At 45.9% G+C, this 25,111-nt stretch overlaps 1 protein-coding gene and 1 pseudogene across 1 annotated transcript; one reads left to right on the top strand and one right to left on the bottom strand.

The window, feature by feature from the left end:
- Positions 1–25,111, top strand: part of LOC137348746 (zinc finger protein 208-like) — a 181,581-nt pseudogene that overhangs the window by 58,303 nt on the left and 98,167 nt on the right.
- LOC137349211 (zinc finger protein 229-like) lies at positions 18,284–22,695 on the bottom strand. The gene is made up of 2 exons (XM_068014660.1): positions 22,628–22,695; positions 18,284–20,463 (listed from the first exon to the last, which is right to left on the bottom strand). Exon 2 carries the CDS (start codon positions 20,074–20,076, stop codon positions 18,820–18,822), a length of 1,257 nt encoding a protein of 418 aa, XP_067870761.1. The 5' UTR covers positions 20,077–20,463; positions 22,628–22,695; the 3' UTR covers positions 18,284–18,819.

The following is a 25,111-nucleotide window of genomic DNA, read 5'->3' as shown; positions in this document are numbered from 1 at the left end:
GAAGGCACTGGATACTGCAAAGGCTATGGGTCCTGACAATTCTGACAATAATAAAGACCTGTGCTCCAGAACGGGCCGTGCCCCTAGCCAAGCTGTTCCAGTACAGCTGCATCTGGCATCTAACTGACAATGTGGAAAATTGCCCAGGTATGTCCTGCACACGAAAAGCAGGACAAGTCCAACCCGGCCAATTACTGCCCCATCAGCATACTCTCAATCATCAGTAAAGTGATGGAAGGTGTCATTGACAGTGCTATTAAGCGGCACTTGCTTAACAATAACCTGCTCAGTGACGCTCAGCTCCTGACCTCATTACAGCCTTGGTTCAAACATGGACGAAGGAGCTGAACTCAAGAGGTGAGGTGAGAGTGACTGCCCTTGACATCAAGGCAGCATTTGACCGAGTATGGCATCAAGGAGCCTTAGCTAAACTGAGGTTAATGGGAATCGAGGGAAAACTTTTGTCTGGTTGGAGGCATACCTAGCACAAAGGAGGATGGTTGTGGTTGTTGGAGGTCAATCATCTCAGCTCCAGGACATCACTGCAGGAGTTCCTCAGGGTAGTGTCCTAGGCCCAACCACCTTCAGCTGCTTCATCAATGACCTTCCTTCAATCATAAGGTCAAAAGTGAGGATGTTCGCTGATTGCACAATGTTCAGCACCATTTGTGACTCCTCAGATACTGAAGCAGTCCGTGTAGAAATGCAGCAAGACCTGGACAATATCCAGGCTTGGGCTGATAAGTGGGAAGTAACATGCGCGCCACACAAGTGCCAGGCAATGACCATCTCCAACAAGAGAGAATCTAACCATTGCCCCTTGACATTCACTGGCATTACTATCGCTGAATCCCCCATTATCAACATCCGGGGGGTTACCATTGACCAGAAGCTGAACTGGAGTAGCCATATAAATACCATGACTACAAGAGCAGGTCAGAAGCTAGGAATCCTGAGGTGAGGAACTCACCTACTGACTCCCCAAAGTAAAGCCTGACTACCCGACCCGAACCCAACTAGACCCGACGACGTGTGTCAGGTTTGGGTCGGGTCTATATTCCGAGTCCAGCATTCGGGCTCGGGTTGGGTCGGGCTGGACAGTGCTGTTTCTGGGAAGTTACGGAATCAGGCTTCCCTATGATTCCCCACAACTCCATCTGCAAGAATAGCCTGCTGCCAGAACTGATGAAGGATATTCGTGTCGGGTCGGGCGCGAAAAAAAGTTCAAGGACTTGGGCCCGGGTTGGCTGTGGTCGGGTCGGGCCTGGGTCAGGTTTCAATTTTATACCCGAGAAGGCCTTTACCCCAAAGCCTGTCCACCATCTACAAGGCACAAGTCAGGAGTGTGATGGAATACTCTCCACTTGCCTGGATGGGTGCAGCTCCAACAACACTCGAGAAACTCGACACCATCCAGGACAAAGCAACCTGTTTGATTGGCGCCCCATCTACAAACATTCACTCCCTCCACCACCGACACACAGTGGCAGCAGTGTGTACCATCTACAAAATGCACTGTAGCAATGCACCAAGGCTCCTGAGACAGCACCTTCCAAACGCACGACCTCTACCAACTAGAAGGATAAGGGCAGCAAATATATGGGAACACCACCACCTGCAAGTTCCCGTCCAAGTCACACACCATCCTGACTTGGAACTATATCGCTGTTCCTTCACTGTCGCTGGGTCAAAATCCTGGAACTCCCTTCCTAACAGCACTGTGGGTGTACCTACTCCACATGGACTGCAGCGGTTCAAGTAGGCAGCTCACCACCTTCTCAAGGGCAATTAGGGATGGGCAGTAAATGCTGGCCTAGTCAATGACGCGCTCATCCCAGGAATGATTAATAAAAAAACAAAGTATTGTCACCTCCCAAATCCATGCCCATCTTTCCCGGCACTCCATGTTTGACTCCCTGCAATCGGGTTTCTGCCCTGCCACATTACTTAAATAGCTCTTATCAAAGTCACAAATGACATCTTTTGTAACTGACAAAGGTAAGCTATCCCTCCTCGTCCTTCTCGACCTGTCTGACGCCCCTGATATGGTTGACCACACCATCCTCCTCTAACACCTTTCCACTGTTGTCCAGCAGGATGGGACAGCACTCTCTTCAGGCTGTGTAACTGGTTAAAGCTCTTTCCACAGTCAGTGCACTGTAACACTCTCACTCAGGTGTGAAAGGAATCAAGGCCTTGGCGAGGGGGCAGAGGCTTTTCCAGTCACACTGATGTTTGAAATCTTTCCGGACAGAGAGAACAGATAGTCCCCTTCCACATTCAAAGGCCAATGATATTCAAGTCTTGATGAACTGAGTGACTCAGATCTTGATGCAATTTTTGGTTTGAGTTTCCCGTCTGTAAATCCTTCTCTTCGAACCCCTTGTCAAAGGAGTTTACAGAAGTCATCACTGTCAGTCCAGGACAGAAATTCAAACACAAAATTCTAGTTTCTGTGGAACTGTCTTCTTGTGTTCCCCCAAAGCTGTAAATCCCCATCCCACACCTTCTCCCTCCTCCCTGTGCTGAAATCCAAATCCATCACAGCATCTCCAACTTTTTTCCCTTTTGGTCGACTTTTCTCCCTCCCCTGGAGATGCTGACTCTGGCTGTGTTTGTTCTACACCCACTGGTTCTCCTCTCTCTCCCTCTCCTTAAGGTGCTGACTCTGTCTGGGTTCAGTTCTACATTCACTGGTTCCTCTCTCTCTCCTCCTCTGAAGGTGCTGACTCTGTCTGTGTGTATGTGCTCCCTCTCTGTCCATAGTAACATCTCCCAGTTCTGGTGATGGGCTCTCACTGACCACTCTCCATTTCTCCTTCTTATGCAAATACTCACCAATTGTCAAAACCTTATACAAACGTACAGCTAAAGAGCAGGCCGTTCGGTCTGATATGTCTGTCCTGGCTCTTTGAAAGAACTATCCAATTAGTCCCACTCCCCGACACTTTCCCCGTAGCCTTGGAAAATTTTCGCTCTGAAGTTTTTATCCAATTTCCTTTTGAAAATTATTAATGAATCTGCTTCCTCCACCCTTTCAGACAGTGCATTCCCAATCAGAACAACTCACTGCCTAAAAACATTTCTCCTCACCACCTCCTGCTGGCTTTATTGGTCAATTATTTTAAATCTCTGTCCTCTGGTTACTGACCCTCCTACCAGTGGAAACAGTGTCTCCCTCTCTACTCAGTGAAAATCCCTCATCATTTTGAACATGTCTATTAAATCTCCCCTTAACCTTCTCTGCTCTCAGGAGAACAATCCCAGCTTCTCCAGAGAACTGAAACCCCTCATCCCTGGTATCATTCCAGTAAATCTCCTCTGCACCCTCTCCAAGGCCTTGATCCTTTCTAAAGTCTGGTGCCAGATTTTTATTAATTAACTGAATTTATAGTTCACAAGCTGCCATTGTGGGACTTGAACCCATGTGCCCAGGGCATAAGTGCGGGCCTCTGAATTACTAGTCCAGTGACATTACTCCAGCTGAGTATGATGTGGAGGCTCGACCATTGAGTGCGTTCAAGACAGAGATTGATAGATTTGTAGACGTTAAAAATATCAAGGGATGTGGGGATAGTGTGGGGAAATGACATTGAGGGAGAACATCAGCCATGTTCTAGTTAAATGACAGAGCAGGCTCGAGGGGCCAAATGGCCTACTCCTGCCCCTATTTCCTATGTTGCTATGCGATCTAACTGGTGATTTCTAAAGGTTTAGCAGAACCTGCTAGCCTCTGTACTCTAGGCTTCTATTTATAAAGCCAAGGACCTGTTCTGCTTTTTAAACAGCTTTATTAATTTGTCCTGTCACCTTCAAAGATTTCTGTACAGGAACCCGACTCTAGTTTTTTTCTTTACCCTTTCATGAGATGTGGGCATCGCTGGCAAGGCCAGCATTTGTTGCCCATCCCTAATTGCCTTGACAACTGACTGGCTTGCTGGTCATTTCAGAGCCCAGATAAGTGTCAACCACATTGCTGTGGGTCTGGAGTCACATGTAGATCAGGCAAGGACAGCAGATTTCCTTCCCTGAAGGACGTTAGTGAACCAGATGACAATTGATAGTTTCCTGGACCATTCCTGAGACTAACTTTAAATTCCAGATTTTTATTAATTAACTGAATTTATAGTTCACAAGCTGCCATTGTGGGACTTGAACTCATGTGCCCAGGGCATAAGTGTGGGCCTCTGAATTACTAGTCCAGTGACATTACTGACTTTGTTTGCACTGGAGTGCTGACTTGGGTTGCAATAGAGTGCTAGTGAGGAAGTTTGGTAAGTGAGGAAGTTCGGTAAGGAGGGAGCGAGGAGCTCCTTTCATTTCCTACCTGTCCTCGGTGAGGGGAGCCCAGAGCTTCTAAAGAGCATAGCTGACTGGGAGAAGACTCTGAGGACGGGGTTCCGGACAGGTAACTATAAAAAAAACTTATCTCTGGTTAAAAAAAACAGAAAGTGACGTCACAGGAAAGCTGTGACCTGATTGGCTGGTAGGGAATTTTTTTAAACTGAATTTGAAAATAAAACATTGATAAAAATTGATTAAAACCCTAATTAACTAATTAGTAAGTAGAGTAACTAAACCAGAGGGAGGAGATGACTGTGTATTTAGTTAGCATTTAATATTTATAGGAGGAATCCAGCACTAGGGACCATATAGTTATAACAATTTAGTAAGGATTTAATAAGTATTTATCTTAAATTAATTTATTAATTAGTGCTAGAAATGTCAGTTAGAGGGGTGAAGTGCTTCACCTGTGAGATGTGGGAGGTCTGTGACACTTCCTGCAGATCTAGTTGTCCAGAAAGCTGGAAGTGTACCCAGTTGCAGCTCCTCACAGGCCGCATGGATCGGTTGGAGCGGCAACTGGATGCACTCAGGAGCATGCAGGTGGCAGAGAGCGTCTAGACAGGAGTTTTAGAGAAGTGGTTACACCCAAGGTGCAGGCAGATAGATGGGTGACCGCTAGAAGGGGCAGGCAGTCAGTGCAGGAATCCCCTGTGGCTATCCCCCTCTCTAACAAATATACCGTTTTGGATACTGTTGGGGGGATGGCCTATCAGGGGAAAACAGCAGCAGCCAGTGCAGTGGCACCATGGCTGGCACTGTTGTTCAGCAGGGAGGGACAAAGCACAGAAGAGCAATAGTTATCGGGGACTCTATAGGCAGGGGCACAGATAGGCGCTTCTGTGGACGTGAAAGAGACTCCAGGATGGTATATTGCCTCCCTGGTGCCAGGGTCAAGGATGTCTCTGAACAGACGGGGCATTCTGAAGGGGGAGGGTGAACAGCCAGACGTTGTGGTACACATTGGTACCAATGATTTAAGCAGGAAGAGTGATGAGGTCCTGCAGGGGGAGTTTAGGGAGTTAGGTAGAAAGTTAAAAGACAGGACCTCTAGGGTTGTAATCTCGGGATTACTCCCTGTGCCACGTGCCAGTGAGGCTAGAAATAGGAAGATAGTGCAGCTAAAAACGTGGCTGAACAGCTGGTGTAGAAGGGAGGGTTTCAGATATCTGGACCATTGGGATCTCTTCAGGGACAGATGGGACCTGTACAAGAAGGACGGGTTGCATCTAAACTGGAGGGGCACAAATATCCTGGCTGCGAGGTTTGCTAGCGTCACTCGGGAGGGTTTAAACTAGTGTGGCAGGGGGGTGGAAACCAGAGCAGTAGGACAGCAAGTGAAATGTATGAGGGGGAACTAGTAAATAAGGCCAGTAAGACGAAGAGGAAGAGCAGGCAGGGAGATGTTGCGGAGAACAGCGGGACTGGTGGTCTGAAGTGCATTTGTTTCAATGCGGGAAGTATAACAGGGAAGGCAGATGAACTTAGAGCTTGGATTAGTACTTGGAACTATGATGATGTTGCTATGACAGAACTTGGTTGAGGGAAGGACAGGATTGGCAGCTAAATGTTCCAGGATTTAGAAGCTTCAGGTGGGATAGAGGGGGATGTAAAAGGGGTGGGGGAGTTGCATTACTGGTTAAGGAGAATATCACAGCTGTACTGTGGGAGGACACCTCGGAGGGGTCGTGCAGCGAGGCAATATGGGTGGAGCTCAGGAATAGGAAGGGTGCAGTCACGATGTTGGGGGTTTTCTACAGGCCTCCCAACAGCCAGCGGGAGGTAGAGGAGCAGATATGTAGACAGATTTTGGAAAGATGTAAAGGTAACAGGGTTGTAGTGGTGGGTGATTTTAACTTCCCCAATATTGACTGGGACTCACTTAGTGCTAGGGGCTTGGATGGGGCAGAAATTGTAAGGAGCATCCAGGAGAGCTTCTTGAAACAATATGTAGATAGTCCAACTCTGGATGGGGCCATTCTGGACCTGGTATTGGGGAATGAGCCCAGCCAGGTGGTCGAAGTTTCAGTAGGGAAGCATTTCGGGAACAGTGACCATAATTCCATAAGTTTTAAGGTACTTGTGGATAAGGATAAGAGTAGTCCTCGGATGAAGGTGCTAAATTGGGGGAAGGCTAATTATAACAATTTTCGGCAGGAACTGAAGAATTTAGATTGGGGGCGGCTGTTTGAGGGTAAATCAACATCTGACATGTGGGAGTCTTTCAAATGTCAGTTGATTAGAATCCAGGACCGGCATGTTCCTATGAGGAAGAAGGATAAGTTTGGCAAGTTTTGGGAACCTTGGATAACGCGGGATATTGTGAGCCTAGTCAAAAAGAAAAAGGAAGCATTCCTAAGGGCTGGAAGGCTAAGAACAGACGAATCCTTTGAGGAATATAAAGACAGTAGAAAGGAACTTAAGCAAGGAGTCAGGAGGGCTAAAAGGGGTCATGAAAAGTCATTGGCAAACAGGATTAAGGATAATCCCAAGGCTTTTTATACATATATAAAGAGCAAGAGGGTAACCAGGGAAAGGGTTGGCCCGCTGAAGGACAGAGATGGGAATCGATGTGTGGAGCCAGAGGAAATGGGCGAGGTACTAAATGAGTAGTTTGCATCAGTATTCGCCAAAGAGAAGGACTTGGTGGATGATGAGCCTAGGGAAGGGAGTGTAGATAGTCTCAGTCATCTCATTATCAAAAAGGAGGAGGTGTTGGGTGTCTTGCAAAGCATTAAGGTAGATAAGTCCCCAGGGCCTGATGGGATCTACCCCAGAATGCTAAGGGAGGCAAGGGAAGAAATTGCTGGGGCCTTGACAGAAATCTTTGCATCCTCATTGGCTACAGGTGAGGTCTCAGAGGACTGGAGAATAGCCAATGTTGTTCCTTTGTTTAAGAAGGGTAGCAAGGATAATCCAGGAAATTATAGGCCGGTGAGCTTTACGTCAGTGGTAGGGAAATTAATAGAGGATTCTTCGGGACAGGATTTACTCCCATTTGGAAACAAATGAACTTATTAGCGAGAGGCAGCATGGTTTTGTGAAGGGGAGGTCGTGTCTCACTAATTTGATTGAGTTTTTTGAGGAAGTGACAAAGATGATTGAGGGAAGGACAGTGGATGTTGTCTATATGGACTTCAGTAAAGCCTTTGACAAGGTCCCTCATGGCAGACTGGTACAAAAGGTGAAGTCACATGGGATCAGAGTGAGCTGGCAAGATGGATACAGAACTGGCTCTGTCATAGACAGAGGGTAGCAGTGGAAGGGTGCTTTTCTGAATGGAGGGATGTGACTAGTGGTGTTCCGCAGGGATCAGTGCTGGGACCTTTGCTCTTTGTAGTATATGTAAATGATTTGGAGAAACATGTAGCTGGTCTGATTAGTAAGTTTGCGGACGACACAAAGGTTGGTGGAGTTGAGGATTGTCCGAGGATACAGCAGGATATAGATCGGTTGGAGACTTGGGCGGAGAAATGGCAGATGGAGTTTAATCCGCACAAATGTGAGATAATGCATTTTGGAAGATCTAATGCAGGTGGGAAGTATACAGTAAATGGCAGAACCCTTAGGAGTATTGACAGGCAGAGAGATCTGGGCTTACAGGTCCACAGGTCACAAAGTGGCAACGCAGGTGGATAAGGTAGTCAAGAAGGCATACGGCATGCTTGCCTTCATCGGTCGGGGCATAGAGTATAAAAATTGGCAAGTCATGGTGCAGCTGTACAGAACTTTAGTTAGGCAACACTTCGAATATTGCGTGCAATTCTGGTCGCCACACTACCAGAAGGATGTGGAGGCTTTGGAGAGGGTACAGAGGAGGCTTACCAGGATGTTGCCGGGTCTGGAGGGCATTAGCTATGAGGAGAGGTTGGATAAACTCTGATTGTTTTCACTGGAACGATGGAGGGGCAACATGATCGAGGTTTACAAAGTTATGAGCGGCTTGGACAGAGTGGATAGTCAGAAGCTTTTTCCCAGGGTGGAAGAGTCAGTTACTAGGGGACATAGGTTTAAGGTGAGAGGGGCAAAGTTTAGAGGGGATGTGCGAGGCATGTTCTTTACACAGAGGGTGGTGAGTGCCTGGAACTTGCTGCCGGGGGAGGTGGTGGAAGCAGGTACGATAGCGACGTTTATGAGGCATCTTGACAAATACATGAATAGGATGGGAATAGAGGGATACGGTCTCCGGAAGTGCAGAAGGTTTTAGTTTAGGCAGGCATCAAGATTGGCGCAGGCTTGGAGGGCCGAATGGCCTGTTCCTGTGCTGTACTGTTCTTTGTTCTTATTACCACTGTGGCACCATCTCCCCATTTAGTTTATATTGCCTGTCCTCATTCTTCGTTCCAAAATGCATTACTTTACACTCCCTTCATTAAATTTCATCTGCCATGTATCTGGCCATTGCACCAGTCTGTCAATATCCTGCAGAGATCTGGTACTATCCTTCTCACTGTTTATCAATTCTCGGTCATTTACAGACACTCCCTGACCAGTCTCTCTTTCTCCTCCGCTTCCAATCTCTCCCTCATCAGTCTCCATTTCTCCTCTATTTACAGACACACCCTTACCTGCCCTCCAACCAGAGTGAAGGGCGGAGCCTGTGGCAGAATGGGCAGGGCTGAGCCCAGACCACGGTTCTGATGAAAGGGCACGTTAACTCTGCTTCTCTCTCCAAAGATGCTGCCAGACCTGCTGAGTATTTCCAGTACTTTGTTTTTATTCCAGATCTTCCCCATTGGCTGAAACTCCGCAACATTTTGAAACCTGATTTCTCTCAAACTCCAGGAGCAAACTAGCCCTTTCTGTTGAGGCTTTAAACTGGCAAAACCCTATGCGTGTGGAGAAAACATTTCAACATTTGTTAGTGAGACGGAGAGAGTTTGATCAAGATCACTCCTGCCAGAATGACAGCTGTCCAGAATACTCTGCATCACTAAAAGAAGTGTGCGAGCAAACATTGACTACTTTTGTCGGCAGACAAATGCCAGGTATCTCGCTAAATCAGTGTCCAACATAGTGACCAGAAAGTAAGTAATAAATTGGTTTTCTCATTAAAGCTTCTACACAAAAGTGCACGTTTGTTATTGTTTTGATTGAGAGTAAGATAACTTTTAATGCCTTTATCTTTCCGAAATTGGCACATCTGCGCACCCCCCCCAACCCCCTCGCCATGTAAGACAAAAATTGTCATGTGGATCCCCACTCAAAAAGGTTGGACAACCCTGCTGTAAACCTTGAGTCATGTGAAGCTGTCTTTTACACCATAGTGATGCAAGACAAGGAGTATAACTCTGGCCATCTTTCTTCAATGTGTGGTTTGACATTGCTTAAGATTATCTGGAAAAGGCTGTCCTGCACCACAAGTGCTGTGTATTGGCTACAGTGCAACTATCCTGTGATCTCTCTGCAGTCACTATAAATGGTCACTGGGTTTCTGAGGCTGATGGCACAATACTCTGTACATGTATGAATATGTATATACAGAGTGCTGCCTTTCTCCAAGCCAACACAATAGTTATGATTTTCAGCTCACATTGCTGTTAAATGCAGCTGCCACTGCACCAATTGATGCAGTAGAACAGGATCCAGAAGTGTTCATCACTGTTGGGATATACAGCTGTCCATTTGACCTGCTGCATTGTCACAGGGCCATTACCAAACTTTTGAGCCTGATTTGGGGATGATGCAACAGAACCTCAAACTTGTTACTGTAGAGGTTGTCGTCGGCTGTCCCTCGATTCGAGGATGACGTCTACTCAAGGTCGCGAGTTTCTGCCATGGGTCTTCAGGTCACTGAACAGGCCGATTCTCGACCTGCAGATCTTTGGGCACATGGGGCAGGACGTCCCACCAGGTAGTGGGACCGGAGTGCAGGATGTACTTCCTAGAGGTACAACACTAGTCTCATTACTTTTCCACTGTCACTAGCAAGATCTGGTACAATGTTTATGTTGCATTTGAAGCGGAAAACCAAATTTTTAATTAGTATTCAATAAGATTATCATTAGATCTGCACTGCAAACAAGATTATGTCAGTTAACAGTCTTTGTAATGTGACTAATTATCTCATTTAAATATTAAATATTCCATTTAAATAGTATGCTGCTTTTCTGTCCTTACTGTCAAAGTGGACAGGTTTACAGTCTCCCACATTATAATCCATCTGCCAAATTTGTGCCCACTCACTTAACCTATCTATATCCCTTTTTTGACTCTTTACCTCCTCTGAACAACTTACTTTCCTTCTTATCTTGGTGTCATCAGCAAATTAAGCTACCATACATTTGTTCCTTTCAGCCAAGTCATTGATATAAATTGTAAATAGTTGTGGCTCCAGCACTGATTCCTGTGGCACTCTACTGGTTACAGCTTGCCAAGCCGACAAAGACCCATTCATCCCTTTTAACCCGCTTCCCTGTGGCGTTAGCCTGGGCCTGTGGATTGACTAGTCCAGTGACATTGCCAAGCCACCACCTTCTCTGATGGAATACTCTCCACTTACTTGGATGAGTGCAGCTCCAAAACCACTGAGGGTGCTCAATACCATCCAGGACAAAGCAGCCCACGTGATTTGGCACCCCATTCACCAACTTAAACATTCACTGCTTCCACCAATGACACACGGTGGCAGCAGTAGAAACTCACCATGCCTCCTTCGACAGCACATTCCAAACCAGTGACCACTTCCACATAGAAGGACAAAGGGCAGCAGATGCAAGGGAACACCACCGTCTGCACGTTCCCCTCCAAGCCACACACCATCTTGACTTGGAAATCACCGTTCCTTCACTGTCACTGGGTCAAAGTCCTGGAACTCACTCCCTAACAGCACTGTGGGTGTACCTGCACCAAATGGACTGCAGCAGTTCAAGGTTGTTCACCATCACCTTCTCAAGGTCAATTAGGGATGGGCAACAAATGCCTTGCCAGTGACGCCCCACAACCCATGAAAATGAATAATTAAAAAAAATTTCCTCTGCACCCTCTCAACGGCCTTCACATCCGTCCTAAAATGTGACCAGGACTGGATGCAGTATTCCAGTTGGGGCCAAACCAGAGGTTTATAAAGTTTGAGCTTAACTTCCCTGCTTTTGCACTCAATGCTTCTATTTCTGAAGCCCAAGATCCCATATGCTTTGCTAATTACTCTCTCAATATGTCCTGCCATCTTCAAAGATCTATGTGCACATGAACCACATGTCCCTCTGTCCCTGTACACTCTTTAGAACTGTGCCATTAAGTATATATGGCCTCTCCCTATTCCTGCTGCCAAAATGCATCACCTCACACTTTTCTGTATTAAATGCCATCTGCCACTTGTTTGCTCATTCTGCCAGCATATCTGTGTCCTGCTGCAGTCGACTGGTATCATCTGCAAACTTTGAAATTTTACTCCTGTATTCCAATATCCGAGTTATTTATTTATATCACAAAAGCAGTGATCCTAACACTGACCCTTGGGCAACACTGATGACTACCATCCTCCAGGCTGAAAAACAGCCATTTACCACAACTCACTGTTTGCTGTCCTTAATCCAATTTCTTTTTAAATGCAAAGTGACACTGACCCTCCTATTCCATGAGCCCCACTTTTGTTAACCAGCTTTTTATGCAGTACGTTGTCAAATGCTTTCTTAAAATCCATTTTGCCAACATCCACTGCATTCTCTTCATCAAACTGCTCTAGGGGAGATTTCATAAAGGTGTTCAAAATTAGAATTAGAACATTACAGCGCAGTACAGGCCCTTCGGCCCTCGATGTTGCGCCGACCTGTGAAACCATCTGACCTACACTATTCCATTTTCATCCATATGTCTATCCAGTGACCACTTAAATGCCCTTAAAGTTGGCGAGTCTACTACTGCTGCAGGCAGGGCGTTCCACGCCCCTTACTACTCACTGAGTAAAGAAACTACCTCTCACATCTGTCCTATATCTATCATCCCTCAACTTAAAGCCAAGTCCCCTCGTGTTTGCCATCACCATCCGAGGAAAAAGACGCTCACTATCCACCCTATCTTACCCTCTGATTATCTTATATGTCTCTATTAAGTCACCTCTCCTCCTCCTTCTCTCCAACGAAAACAACCTCAAGTCCCTCAGCCTTTCCTCGTAAGACCTTCCCTCCATACCAGGCAACATCCTAGTAAATCTCCTCTGCACCCTTTCCAAAGCTTCCACATCCTTCTCATAATGCGGTGACCAGAACTGCACGCAATACTCCAGGTGCGGTCTCACCAGAGTTTTGTACAGCATGACCTCGTGGCTCCGAAACTCGATCCCCCTACTAATAAAAGCTAACACACCATATGCCTTCTTAACAGCCCTATTAACCTGGGTAGCAACCTTCAGGGATTTATGCACCTGGACACCAAGATCTCTCTGTTCATCTACACTACCAAGAATCTTCCCATTAGCCCAGTACTCTGCATTCCTGTTACTCCTTCCAAAGTGAATCACCTCACACTTTTCCACATTAAACTCCATTTGCCATCTCTCAGCCCAGCTCTGCAGCCTATCTATGTCCCTCTGTACCCTACAACATCCTTCGGCACTATCCACAACTCCACCGACCTTAGTGTCATCTGCAAATTTACTAACCCACCCTTCTACACCCTCTTCCAGGTCATTTATAAAAATGACAAACAGCAGTGGCCCCAAAACAGATCCTTGAGGTACACCACTAATAACTAAACTCCAGGATGAACATTTGCCATCAACCACCACCCACTGTCTTTCAGCTAGCCAATTTCTGATCCAAAGCTCTAAATCACCTTCAACCCCATACTTCCGTATTTTCTGCAATAGCCTACCGTGGGGAACCTTATCAAACGCCTTACTGAAATCCATATACACCACATCCACTGCTTTACCCTCATCCACCTGTTTGGTCACCTTCTCGAAAAACTCAATAAGGTTTGTGAGGCACGACCTACCCGTCACAAAACCATGCTGACTATCTCTAATGAAAATGACGAGGGATTTTCATTGAGTAGAGAGGGAGACACTGTTTCCATTGGCAGGAGGGTCAGTAACCAGAGGGCAGAGATTTAAAATAATTGACCAATAAAGCCAGTGGGAGGAGGTGAGGAGAAATGTTTTTAGACAGTGAGTTGTTCTGATCTGGAATGCACTGTCTGAAAGGGTGAAGGAAGCAGATTCAATAATAACTTTCAAAAGGGAATTGGATAAAAACTTCAGAGGGAAATTTTCCAAGGCTACGGGGAAAGTGTAGGGGAGCGGGATTAATTGGATAGTTCTTTCAGAGAGCCAGCACAGACACGACAGACCGAATAGCTTCCTTCTCCTCTATGATTACATGAAGTGGTGACAATCAGGGAGCAACTGCATAAGAAGGAGAAATGGAGAGTGGTCAGTGAGAGCCGATCACCAGAACTGGGAGATGTTACACTGGACAGGGAGGGTCAGAGTGTTGGAGAACGGGGAGAGAGCACGTACACACAGAATCAGCACCTTCAGGAGAGGAGAGAGAGGGGAACCAGTGAGTGTAGAAATGAACCCAGTCAGATTTAGCTGTTACACTCTCAGAAGGAGCAAGGGTGAAAAATGAAGTGAACTGGAGCAGTTATAAACTATAAAAATGACCTGGTGAGTTAAACTCCAAAACATGGACACAGTGCTGCAGACAAGATTGGGTAGGGGTCAGGTGACTCCCTCCTGTAATACAAAATACATCTGGGCTGTTGGAGACCAAAACCAATCATCACATCTGGTCCAGCCCTGGGAAGACATTAAAATGGGAAACAGGCAATTCATAGCAAAGCAACAATTGTGTTATCAAAGACCCTGGCAGAGAGGGAGACTGTGGATTCAAAACCAAAATAATAGGTGTGACCTAACACCATGGTATCATGATGAGCCATCTTCAAACCCCATTTTTAACAATGGTACATGTTCAAAGACATTGTATAAACCCTGCAGGGGAGAGTATTCTTTGATCACATGATCAAAACCAAGCTGATAAGAATTTTTCTTCGGGAGAGAGACTGAAGGCCATACTTCCAGCCAGAGAAGCTGTGAGGCCGACCAGCTGAGCAAAGGTGCCCTGTCTGCAAAAACAGTTTCAAACCATCTTTGAACAACCGAGGCAGAGAGAAATTGCAAGGTGACTTTGAATTCCTCACCAGCAGAAGTAAACCAGAAATCTGCAACATTTCAGCATTTGAAAAGACTTTCCTCCCGAGAGGATTCAACAGGTTTTTGCAAACCACAAGACTCTTACATCACTTGGGACTTTAAATGCATCTTACCTTTTCCTTTCTATCTAACTATCCTGATGTGTGGTTATGTGTGTGAATGTGTGAGTGGGTGAAGGTTGTGAACAATTCAGTCTTTGTAGAATACATAGTTATCTTTCTTTAAACCTATGAGAAAACCTGTTGTTGGTCTGTTTATTTGACCCGTAAAACATTCAGAGGCTGAAACACTAGTTTAACAAAAACACTATCTGTGGTCTGTTGGAAGGTGAAAAGTGGAAGCCAATCACCCCATTTCCTACCTGTCTGTAACAGGGGACTGAGTGTAATGTATCCAGGTTTACTGATGATAGTTAGGTGGGAAAGTAAGTAGTGAGGAAGACACAAACAGGCTGCAGAGGGATATAGACAGATTGGGTGAGTGGGCAAGAACATGGCAGATGGAATACAATGTGGTGAAGTGTGAAGTCATCCACTTGGATAGGAAAAAAAATCAGTTCTTTTTATGAATGGTGAGAGACTGAGAAATGTTGGCATTCAGAGGGACCTGGTGTCCTCGTACATGAATCACAGAAAGTTAACATGCAGGTACAGCAAGAAATTAGGAAGGCAAATGGTATGTTAGCTTTTGTTACTAAGGAATTGGGGTATAAGAGTAAAGAAGTCTTACTACAATTATACAGGACATTGGTGAGACAACACCTGGAGAACTATGTGCAGTTTTGGTCTTATCGATGGAGGGACAAACTTGCCCTTGAGGGAATGCAACAAATGTTCATTAGTCTGGGTCCTGGGATGATGTAATTGTTCTATTTATTCACAGAATGCGGGCGTCACTGGAAAGGCCAGGATTTGTTCCCTATCCCAAATTGCTCTTCAGAAGCTGTTGGTGGGCCATCTCTTTGAATATAACTCAGTGGCGTTCCAGGCAGTTAAGTCAAACATATTTCTGTGGATCTGGACATTTCTGTGGGTCTGGAGTCACATGTAGGCCGGATCGGGTAAGGACGGTAGATTTCCTTCCCAAAAGGAAATTAGTGAACCAGGTGGGTTTTTAGAACAATCCAGTAGTTTCATGGTCACCATTACTGATACTAGCTTTTTCATCCCAGATGCAGTTAATTAATTGAGTTTAAACCCCTAAACTGCGGTGGTGGGATTTGAATTCATGTCTCTGCATCATTAGTCCAATCCTCTGGATTACTAGTTTAGAAACATAACCACTCTGCTCCACCATCTTCTATGAGGAGAGATTGAGTAGACTAGGCCTATATTTCCTGGTGTTGAGAAGAATGAGAGGTGATCTGACTGGAACATCATAAATTAATAAGGGACTTGACAGGGTAGATGCTGAGAAAATGTTTCCCCTGTCTGGGGAATCTAGAACACTGGGTCTCAGTCTCAGGATAAGGGGTCGGTCATTTAGGACTGAAATGAGGAGAAATTTCTTCACTGAAAGGGTTGTGAATCTTTGGAATTGTCTACCCCAGGGAGCTGTGGATACTCAGTCGTTGAGTATATTTAAGACAGAGATTGATAGATTTTTGGGTACTGAGTGAATTAAGGGATATGGGGATAGTGCGGGAAGGTGGAGTTGAGGTAGAAGATCAGCCATGATCTTGGTGAATGGCAGAACAGGCTCGAAGGGCCAAATGGCCTCCTCCAGCTCCTATTTATCATGTTCATTAAACCTCAGTCTGGTTCCTCTCAAGCTGCTGAGTGAGTGAATTAAATCTTTCTTGACAAATCACCAAGATACCAGACTACAAGTCATGCCCAAAACATCATTTATTGGTTACAAATCACAACTTAGTTAAATCTGGGCACACAGACACTTTATAGACATGTATAAACACATAGAAATGTAATCAGAGTTATCCAGCAGTTGAGCACAAATAGGGAGAGTATTTCACAAAACAAGTAACAAATACAGGGTGAGAGTGGCCGAAGACAAAATAGTCTGAATTTTTTTGACACAGAATCATGTAATTATAGCACTGTTATTGAAGCAAACTGGTTGAGTAATGGTAATTTCATACAATTTTGCATATGTAATGAATAAAATTACACTGTACTCAGAATACAATTTCATGAGACTTACCTGACAGCTGATAATTGGTTTTACGGAGCTTCATGTTCTCAATGTCCTGCTTCTGCCTATTTATAGCTTGTTCATGTAAAAGGTATTCTGTGAAGATGTCAGTTTTAATGGAAAGCAACAGGTATAAACATATCAGATCGGCACGTTCTGGTGTCTTGGTAAGTGATGTGCACAAATCAGTAGATATATAAATTAATAAAAAGTAAACATTTATGAGACATTGACAATCCAGAAACTTGGACATAAGTGGGGTCATTTTTCTTATTTTGCGCTGTGACAAAATCACCTGAATGAAGCAGAAAGTAAAACCAGGTAGGGAGGATTGTATACCAGTTATACAGCCTGTCCAATTTACTGTCCATTAACTTAAATGGACAGGAATATCACATACATTCTGTTAGGAGCATGTGATACTCCCGACCCAATTTTCTTTTGGACAATTATTTACCTCCAAGCACAAAGAACAAAAATAACCTCATTAACTTTAGCAAACGTGGTGCCTCTATAGATAGAATGCTTGTTTTTAAATATCTTGACACATGCTAGATATTATAATTTAAAATAGTCACATTATAAAGATTGTAAACTAAAATAATCCTATTTACAGTGCAGATCTAATAATCTTAATGAAAACTAATTCAAAATGTGCTTTTTCCTCTTCAAAGGGTCCAAATATTATGCAATGTAAAAATTGTACCAGATCTTGCTTGTGACAGTGGAAAAGTAATGAGACTAGTGTTGTACCTCTCGGAAGCAAATCCTGCACTCCGGGTCCCACTACCTGGTGGGACGTCCTGCCCCATGTGCCCAAAGATCTGCAGGTTGAGAATTGGCCTGTTCAGTGGCCTGAGGACCCATGGCAGAAACTCGTGACCTTGAGTAAATGTCATCCTCGAATCAAGGGACAGCCGACGATGACCTCTACAGTGACAAGTTTGAGTTCTGTTGCATCAGGCTCAAAAGTTTGGGAATGGCCCTGTGACAATGCAGCAGGTCCAATGGACAGCTGTATATCCCAACAGTGATGAACACTTCTGGCTCCTGTTCTACTGCATCAATTGGTGCAGTGACAGCTGCATTTAACAGCAAGGTGAGCTGAAAATCATAACTATTGTGTTAGCTTGGAGAAAGGCAGCACTGTGTGTGTGTGTGTGTGTGTGTGTGTGTGTGTGTGTATATATATACATATTCATACATGTACAGAGTATTGTGATATCAGCCTCAGAAACCCAGTGACCATTTATAGTGACTGCAGAGAACTCACAGGATAGTTGCACTGTAGCCAATACACAGCACTTGTGGTGCAGGACAGCCTTTTCCAGATAATCTTAAGCAATGTCAAACCACACATTGAAGAAAGATGGCCAGAGTTATACTCCTTGTCTTGCATCATTATAGTGCAAAAGACAACTTCACACTGACTCAAGGTTTACAGTGTGACTGGGGCAGTAGACAGTGAAAATGGAGATGAACAATGAATGGAATTCAGCCACACACCTGAGCAAACCGATAAGTGGAAATTCCAGATCACTTCAGTTGCTGCAAAGCACAGGACATATTCAGTTTATACAGCTCATGCTCACTGCAGGATATTCACATTCAGCAACCAGTTTGTGCAGGGTTTTCAGAAATTACTTCAGACACACACTGCTGTGTAAATGGAAGCAAGTTTCAAATTCCTATTGACAGACCAATGTTTTTGCTGCAGACCAGCGACTTGCCAGCTACTGATTCTGCACCATTAATTTTAAACCATGTCAAATGAGCTGTGTCAGTTCTCAGGTGGTCTCTGCTAAGATATCCCATGAAGGCAAAAACAAACATTGGGAATTGGTCTGTGTTTACACACACCTCCTTTTTGGCCATTTACAGAAGACTGACACACTGAAGGTGTGAAGGAGTATGCAGTTCCACCCACTTGCTTTCCTGGTTGAAGTTTATTTCCACCAAGGTGGAAGACTATAAAAAATAAAGATGACTTAACAACAGGTAAAAAGACCTCTGGGCAGCTTTGTGATTGGCCGGCTTAAAACAAAATCACAACTGTCAGTGAAGCCAGTCTTTTGGTCAAGGTCGGAAAGGAAGACGTCAGTGGTGGATTTCTGAAACCCCAATGTTGGAAATCCATTATATGGCAGAAATTTCTCATCCTTGAGTTACTTGTGAATTCGCTGGTGTGTCAGCAGGTTGGATGACTGAGTGAATCCCTTCCCACACACTGAGCAGGTGAAAGGCCTCTCCCCGGTGTGAACTCGCTGGTGTGTTAGCAGATTGGATGACCGAGTGAACCTCTTCCCACATTCGGAGCAGGTGAACGGCCTCTCCCCACTGTGAACTCGCTGGTGTGTCAGAAGGCTGGATGACTGAGTGAATTCCTTCCCACACTCAGAGCAGGTGAACGGCCTCTCCCCACTGTGAACTCGCTGGTGTTTCAAAAGGCTGGATGACTGAGTGAATCCCTTTCCACACTCTGAGCAGGTGAATGGCCTCTCTCCAGTGTGAACTCGCTGGTGTGTGAGCAGGGCGGATGACTGAGTGAATCCCTTCCCACACTCTGAGCAGGTGAATGGCCTCTCCCCAGTGTGAACTCGCTGGTGTGTCAAAAGTTGGGATGGAGTAGTAAATCCCCTACCACACTCTGAGCAGGTAAATGGCCTCTCCCCGCTGTGAACTCGTTGGTGTGTCAGCAGGTGGGATGAAGTAGTAAATCCCTTCCCACACTCTGAGCAAGTGAATGGCCTCTCCCTGCTGTGAACTCGCTGGTGCGTCAACAGGTCGGATGAAGTAGTGAATCCCTTCCCACACTCTGAGCAAGTGAACGGCCTCTCCCTGGTGTGAACACGCTGGTGTCTCAGCAGGTCAGACGACTGAGTGAATTGCTTCCCACACGCAGAGCAGGTGAACGGCCTCTCCCGAGTGTGAGTGCGCTGGTGTACAGTGAGATTTCCTAATCGCCTGAACCCAATCCCGCAATGAGAACACCTGAATGGTCTCTCGTCAGTGTGAACACGTTGATGGATCATCAATTCAGCAGAACTTTTATAGCAATTCCCACAATCTGAGCATTTAAAAGGTCTTTCATCAGTGTGAACTCGCTGATGTCTCAGCAGATCAGATGACTGAATGAATCCTTTCCCACACTCGGAGCAGCTGAACGGCCTCTCCCCAGTGTGAACTCGCTGGTGTATCAGCAGGTGAGATGAAGTAGTGAATCCCTTCCCACACTCGGAGCAGGTGAATGGCCTCTCGCCAGTGTGAATACGTTGGTGTACAGTGAGATCAGATGATTGCTTGAACCCAGTCCCGCAGTGAGAACACCTGAATGGTGTCTCATCAGTGTGAACACGATGGGACATCAGTTCAGCAGAACTTTTATAGTAATTCCCAGTCTGGACATTTAAAAGATCTTTCATCAGTGTGAACTCGCTGGTGTGTCAGCAGGTTGGTTGAAGTAGTGAATCCCTTCCCACTCTGAGTAGGTGAACAGCCTCTCCAGGGTGTGACTGCATGGATGAGTTTCCAGCTCAGCTGGATAATTCAATCCCTTTCCACCGTCCCCATATTTACATGCGTTTTTCCCAGTGTGACTGCACTTGTGTTTCGACAGGCCAGATGATCGCCTGAAACCTCGTCCACACACAGAACACGTGTACAGTTTCTCCCCACTGTGATCGCTGCTTTTGACTTTCACATCCAAAATCTGGTGATAGTCGGATTACGATAAACTGGGCGACTCCTTCAGATCCTGATCTGATGTTTGCTTTGCATTTCACGGCTGTAATTCCTCCCCTTCGGATATCCTGCGAAATTGATTTAAAACAGAAAATAAAGGAAGTGTGAGCACCCACAAAAACACAAAGGCAGGCAGGTTGTGAAATGGAGCTAAATGAATCTTTTAATTTTTGGGGTCGGCACTAGGAAAATGTGACCATGAAAGCTGCTGGATTGATGTACAAGCTCAACTGGTTCATTAATGTCCTTCAGGGAAGGGAACCTGCCACCCAGTGTGGACCTACACAAGACTCTGCCCTTGATGAGAGGGAAGAGAGGTGAGAAGGAGGGGCAGTGAGAGGAGAGGGATTCAATCCATTTCCACGTCCCCATATTTACATGCTTTCTCCCCAGTATGACTGTGTTTGTGTTTCGACGGACCAGATGATTGAGTCATAGAGTCATACAGCATAGAAACGGGTCCTTTGGCCCACCGCGTCCATGCTGACCATAATGCCTATCTATAGTAATCCCACCTGCCTGCATTAATTCCATAACCCTCTATGCCTTGCTCATTCAAGGACCTGTCCAGATGCCTCTTAAATGTTGCTACTGTTCCTACCTCCACCACCTCCTCAGGCAGCTCATTCCAGATACCCACTATTCTTTGTGTGGAAAAATTTACCCTTTGATCCCCGTTAAACCTCCTCCCTCTCCACCTTAAATCTATGCCCTCTAGTTTTAGTCACCCCTACCATGGGAAACAGACTCTGGCTATCTACCCTATCTATGCCTCTCATAATTTTATCTGCCTCCTCTCCTGTCCCCTCTCAGCCTCCTTCGCTCCAGGGAAAACAGACCCAGCCTATCCATTCTCTCTTTATAACTCAAGCCCTCCAAACCAGGCAACATCCTTGTGAATCTTTTCTGCACCCTCTCTATCTTAATCACATCTTTCCTGTAGTGCGGCCACCAGAACTGCACACAGTACTCCAAATGCAGCCTAACCAATGTTATGAACAACTGTAACATGACGTCCCAACTCTTGTACTCAATGCCTCGGCCGATGAAGGCAAGCATGCCATACGCCTTCTTCACCACCCTGTCTACCTGTGTTGCCACTTTCAGGGAATTATGTACTTGCACCCCAAAGTCTCTCTGCTCAACAACACTCCCCAGGGCCCTGCCATTCACTGTATATGTCCTGCCCTGGTTTAACTTCCCAAAATGCATCACTTCATACTTGTCTGTGTTAAATTCCATTTGCCACTCCCTTGCCCACTTTCCGAGTTGATCTATATCCTGTTGTAGCCTTAGACAACCTTCTTCACTGTCCTTGACTGAAACCTCGTTCACACACAGAACACAGGTACAGTTTCTCCCCACTGTGATCAGTGTTTTTTCCTTTCATGTTCAAAATCTGATGATATTTGGGTTTTGACTTGGGTGGCCTCCCACATTCTACACTCCGTAAACTTGAGATCATCCACAACTCTGCTGCCGGTGTCTTTAATCAAACCAGGTCCTGTTCAACCCATCACCACTGTGCTCGCTGACCTACACAGTCTCCAGTTAAGCAGCACCTCAATTTTAAAATCCTCATCCTTCCCCTCCTTTACCGGGATGGTGGCCATTAACCTGAACCCGTTACCGAGAGAAAGTCCCACAGCAGCAAATGTTGGACCTGGAGGTTATTAAGTAGATTTACAAACTACCATGGGTGTTTCTGAAACTTCCCCACCCACCCGGTCCTTATTTCTCCTCTATTTAGAGATGCTCCCTGACCAGTTTCCATTTCTCCCCCACTTAGAGACACTCCCTGACCAGTCCCCATTTCTCCCCCACTTAGAGACACTCCCTGACCAATCCCCATTTCTCCTCCATTTAGAGACACTCCCTGACCAGTACCCATTTCTCCTCCAGTGAGAGACGCTCCCTGACCAATCCCCATTTCTCCTCCATTTAGAGACGCTCCCCGACCAGTCCCCATTTCTCCTCCATTTAGAGACGCTCCCCGACCAGTCCCCATTTCTCCTCCATTTAGAGACGCTCCCTGCCTCTCCTGGATTTTGGGACAGTCTCTGTTCTCTGCTCTTTGTTGAGATTGGGGCCGGAGGGAAGCGGTGGAAGCCGCGGCTGGGGGTTGATCTTGTTGTTTGTTGTGATCTCGCTGTTTAGATTGTCTCCTGGCTCCGCACTCGGTGTGTCTGCAGCCTGCGAGCCCCGGGCTTCATTAACCCGCCTCCCTCTCACCTGCGGGAACCGCGCTCTCTGCCTCAGCTCCAGCCGGTTGCGGATGCTCATTTCACTTCGCCTGCCCACACGACTGATTGACAGCAGCTCCAGACGAATCGAAAGAGCGGGGGCGGGATTGGAGGACCGAGCGGGCTTTTGGTCCTCCCATGCAATCGGAGCGAGTGAAGAGCGGGGCGGAGCTTGAGCCAACGAGCGGGCAGGACCGGCTCAATCCTCTTGTCCCGCCCGCTCCTTGCTATTGGTCCGGATCTGCCGTCAATCATTGTGCGCTGTCGGGTTAGAGGTCACTGGTGGGAGGCTTCAAGTACCGAGAGCCGCAGGCGCATTGCAGCACAGCGTTTGGAGCATGCGCAGTGTGAGTGATGGCGTTGGAGGGACGTTTGTGACTCGCCCTGCAGTCGGTAAGCGGCGGAAGGAGTGATGGAGCCGGTGGGTGAGCGGGGGGTGGGGGAAGGCTTCCAAAACACCCCCAATAAGAAGCTCCCGGGCTCGCGTTTGCACCGAGTGGGGCGGCAGCTGCGGGGCTTCTCCCTGTGACAGGCCCGGGGTTAACGGCCGCCAGATTTCCAGCTCTTTTGGAGGAATTAAAGATTAATAAAGTGTAACATCAAAGGAGAAAACTTTAAAGGAAACTGAGCTCAGTTATAAAGGGGCCTGGGGGAGGGGAGGGGAGGGGAGGGAGGAACCATTTGGGACACAGCACAGGGCAGGAGGTCCCCCCTCCCTGGTTTATATGGTGTTGGATGTGGAAATCAGTCCCTGCCTTGTGTTGGTCTTTATTGATGGATCAGCAGCTGAATGGCAGGGGCTGCAGTAATATACGATCACAAAAACTATAAAGGAAAATTAGCTAAAACTTCAATTTTAATTCATTGTCCTTAAGGAAATTCATGTCAGATACATTGCTCATTCATTAAAATTACATATGAATAATAACAGTAACAAAGAACATTACCCTATCACAAAAGATCCAACTTAATTACAATATATTTTTAAAAAGTAATTTCAGAACATTAAAATAATCAGTCAATAAGTCCCAATCATGAATGCATATCCTGCTCCATTCATCGGGCTCCCTGCTAAACATTCTTATAGAAAAAGACAAGAATGAGTCCAAGAATTTGCTGCCATCTTTCTAGGGGACAATGTGCAGCAGGGCACATGCATGGCCATCCTGGGCCAGGAAGCAGGAGGAGAGAATGTTGTGGATTTCTATCCTAGATTGATGATGATGGCTTTTATAAACTCCTTTTATAGGGTATTACAAGGGGAGGATTTTCAATCAACAAGCTCAAACCAAGCATCACATCAAGATCTGACAGTCACCCGATTCATCAGGACCTGAATATCATCAGCCTTTGAACGTGGAAGGAAAAAGGTTTGTCTGTTCTGTCTGTGGGCAAAGATTTCAGGTATCAGTGCGAGTGGAAAAGCACTGAGATACACAAAGCCCTGGTTAGACCACACCTGGAGTATTGTGTTCTGTTCTGGGCACCACACCTTAGGAAGGATATATTGGCCTTGGAGGGAGTGCAGTGTAGATTTACCTGAATGATACCTGGACTCCAAGGGTTAAATTACGAGGGGAGATTACACAAATGAGTCTTAGTCATTACAGCACAGAAAGAGGCTGTTTGGCTGATCGATTCCATGCCAGTTCTCTGTTGCAATCCGGTCAGTCCCATTCCCCTGTTCTATCCCCATTGTCCTGCAGGTTTATTTCTCTCAAGTGCCCGTCCAATTTCCTTTTGACATCATTCACCGTCTCCACTTCCACTAACCTCGTAAGTAGCGAGTTCCAGGTCATTACGATTCACTTTGTAAAAAAAGTTCTTCCTCACATCCCTCCTGTATCTCTTGGCCAAAACCTTAATCTTTGTCTCCTAGTCCTTGTGCCATCAGATAATGGGCGCAGGCTTTCTTTGTCTACCTTATTTAAACTGACATAATTGTGAATACCTCTGTCAAATCTCCACTCAATCACTTTTCCTCCAAGGAGAACAACCCCAGCTTCTCCAGCCCAACCTTGTAGCTAAATTGCCTCATCCCAGGCACCATTCTGGTAAATCTCCTCTGCACCATCTCAAGGGCCTGCACATCCTTCCTAAAGTTTGGTGATCAGAACTGGATGTGGTCGAACCAGAGTTTTATAAAAGTTTAACTTAACTTCCCTGCTTTTGCACTCAATACCTCCATTTATGAAGCCTGAGATCCCAAATGCTTTGCTAACTACTCTCTCAATATGTTCTGCCACCTTCAATGATCTATGCACATGTATCCCCCAGGTCTCTATCTCCTTGGAACTTTGCTATTAAGTGTAAATTGCCTTGCCCTATCCTGTCTGCCAAAATGCATCATGTCACCATGAGGGTTGTATTGAATTTAGAAGATTAAGTGTTGAGTTGATCGCACTTTTCAAGATATTAGAACTGATAGTATAGATCAGGAGTGTCCAACCCTTTCTCGTGAGGGACCACATTA

Source organism: Heterodontus francisci, chromosome 34 (assembly GCF_036365525.1).
Source record: "Heterodontus francisci isolate sHetFra1 chromosome 34, sHetFra1.hap1, whole genome shotgun sequence".
NCBI classification, from domain to species: Eukaryota; Metazoa; Chordata; class Chondrichthyes; order Heterodontiformes; family Heterodontidae; genus Heterodontus; species Heterodontus francisci.
This window is presented reverse-complemented; position numbering and strand designations above follow the sequence as displayed.

Coding starts and splice junctions, on each gene's coding strand:
- LOC137349211 (XM_068014660.1), bottom strand. CDS start 20,076: ATGAAAGATCTTTTAAATGTCCAGACTGGGAATTACTATAAAAGTTCT.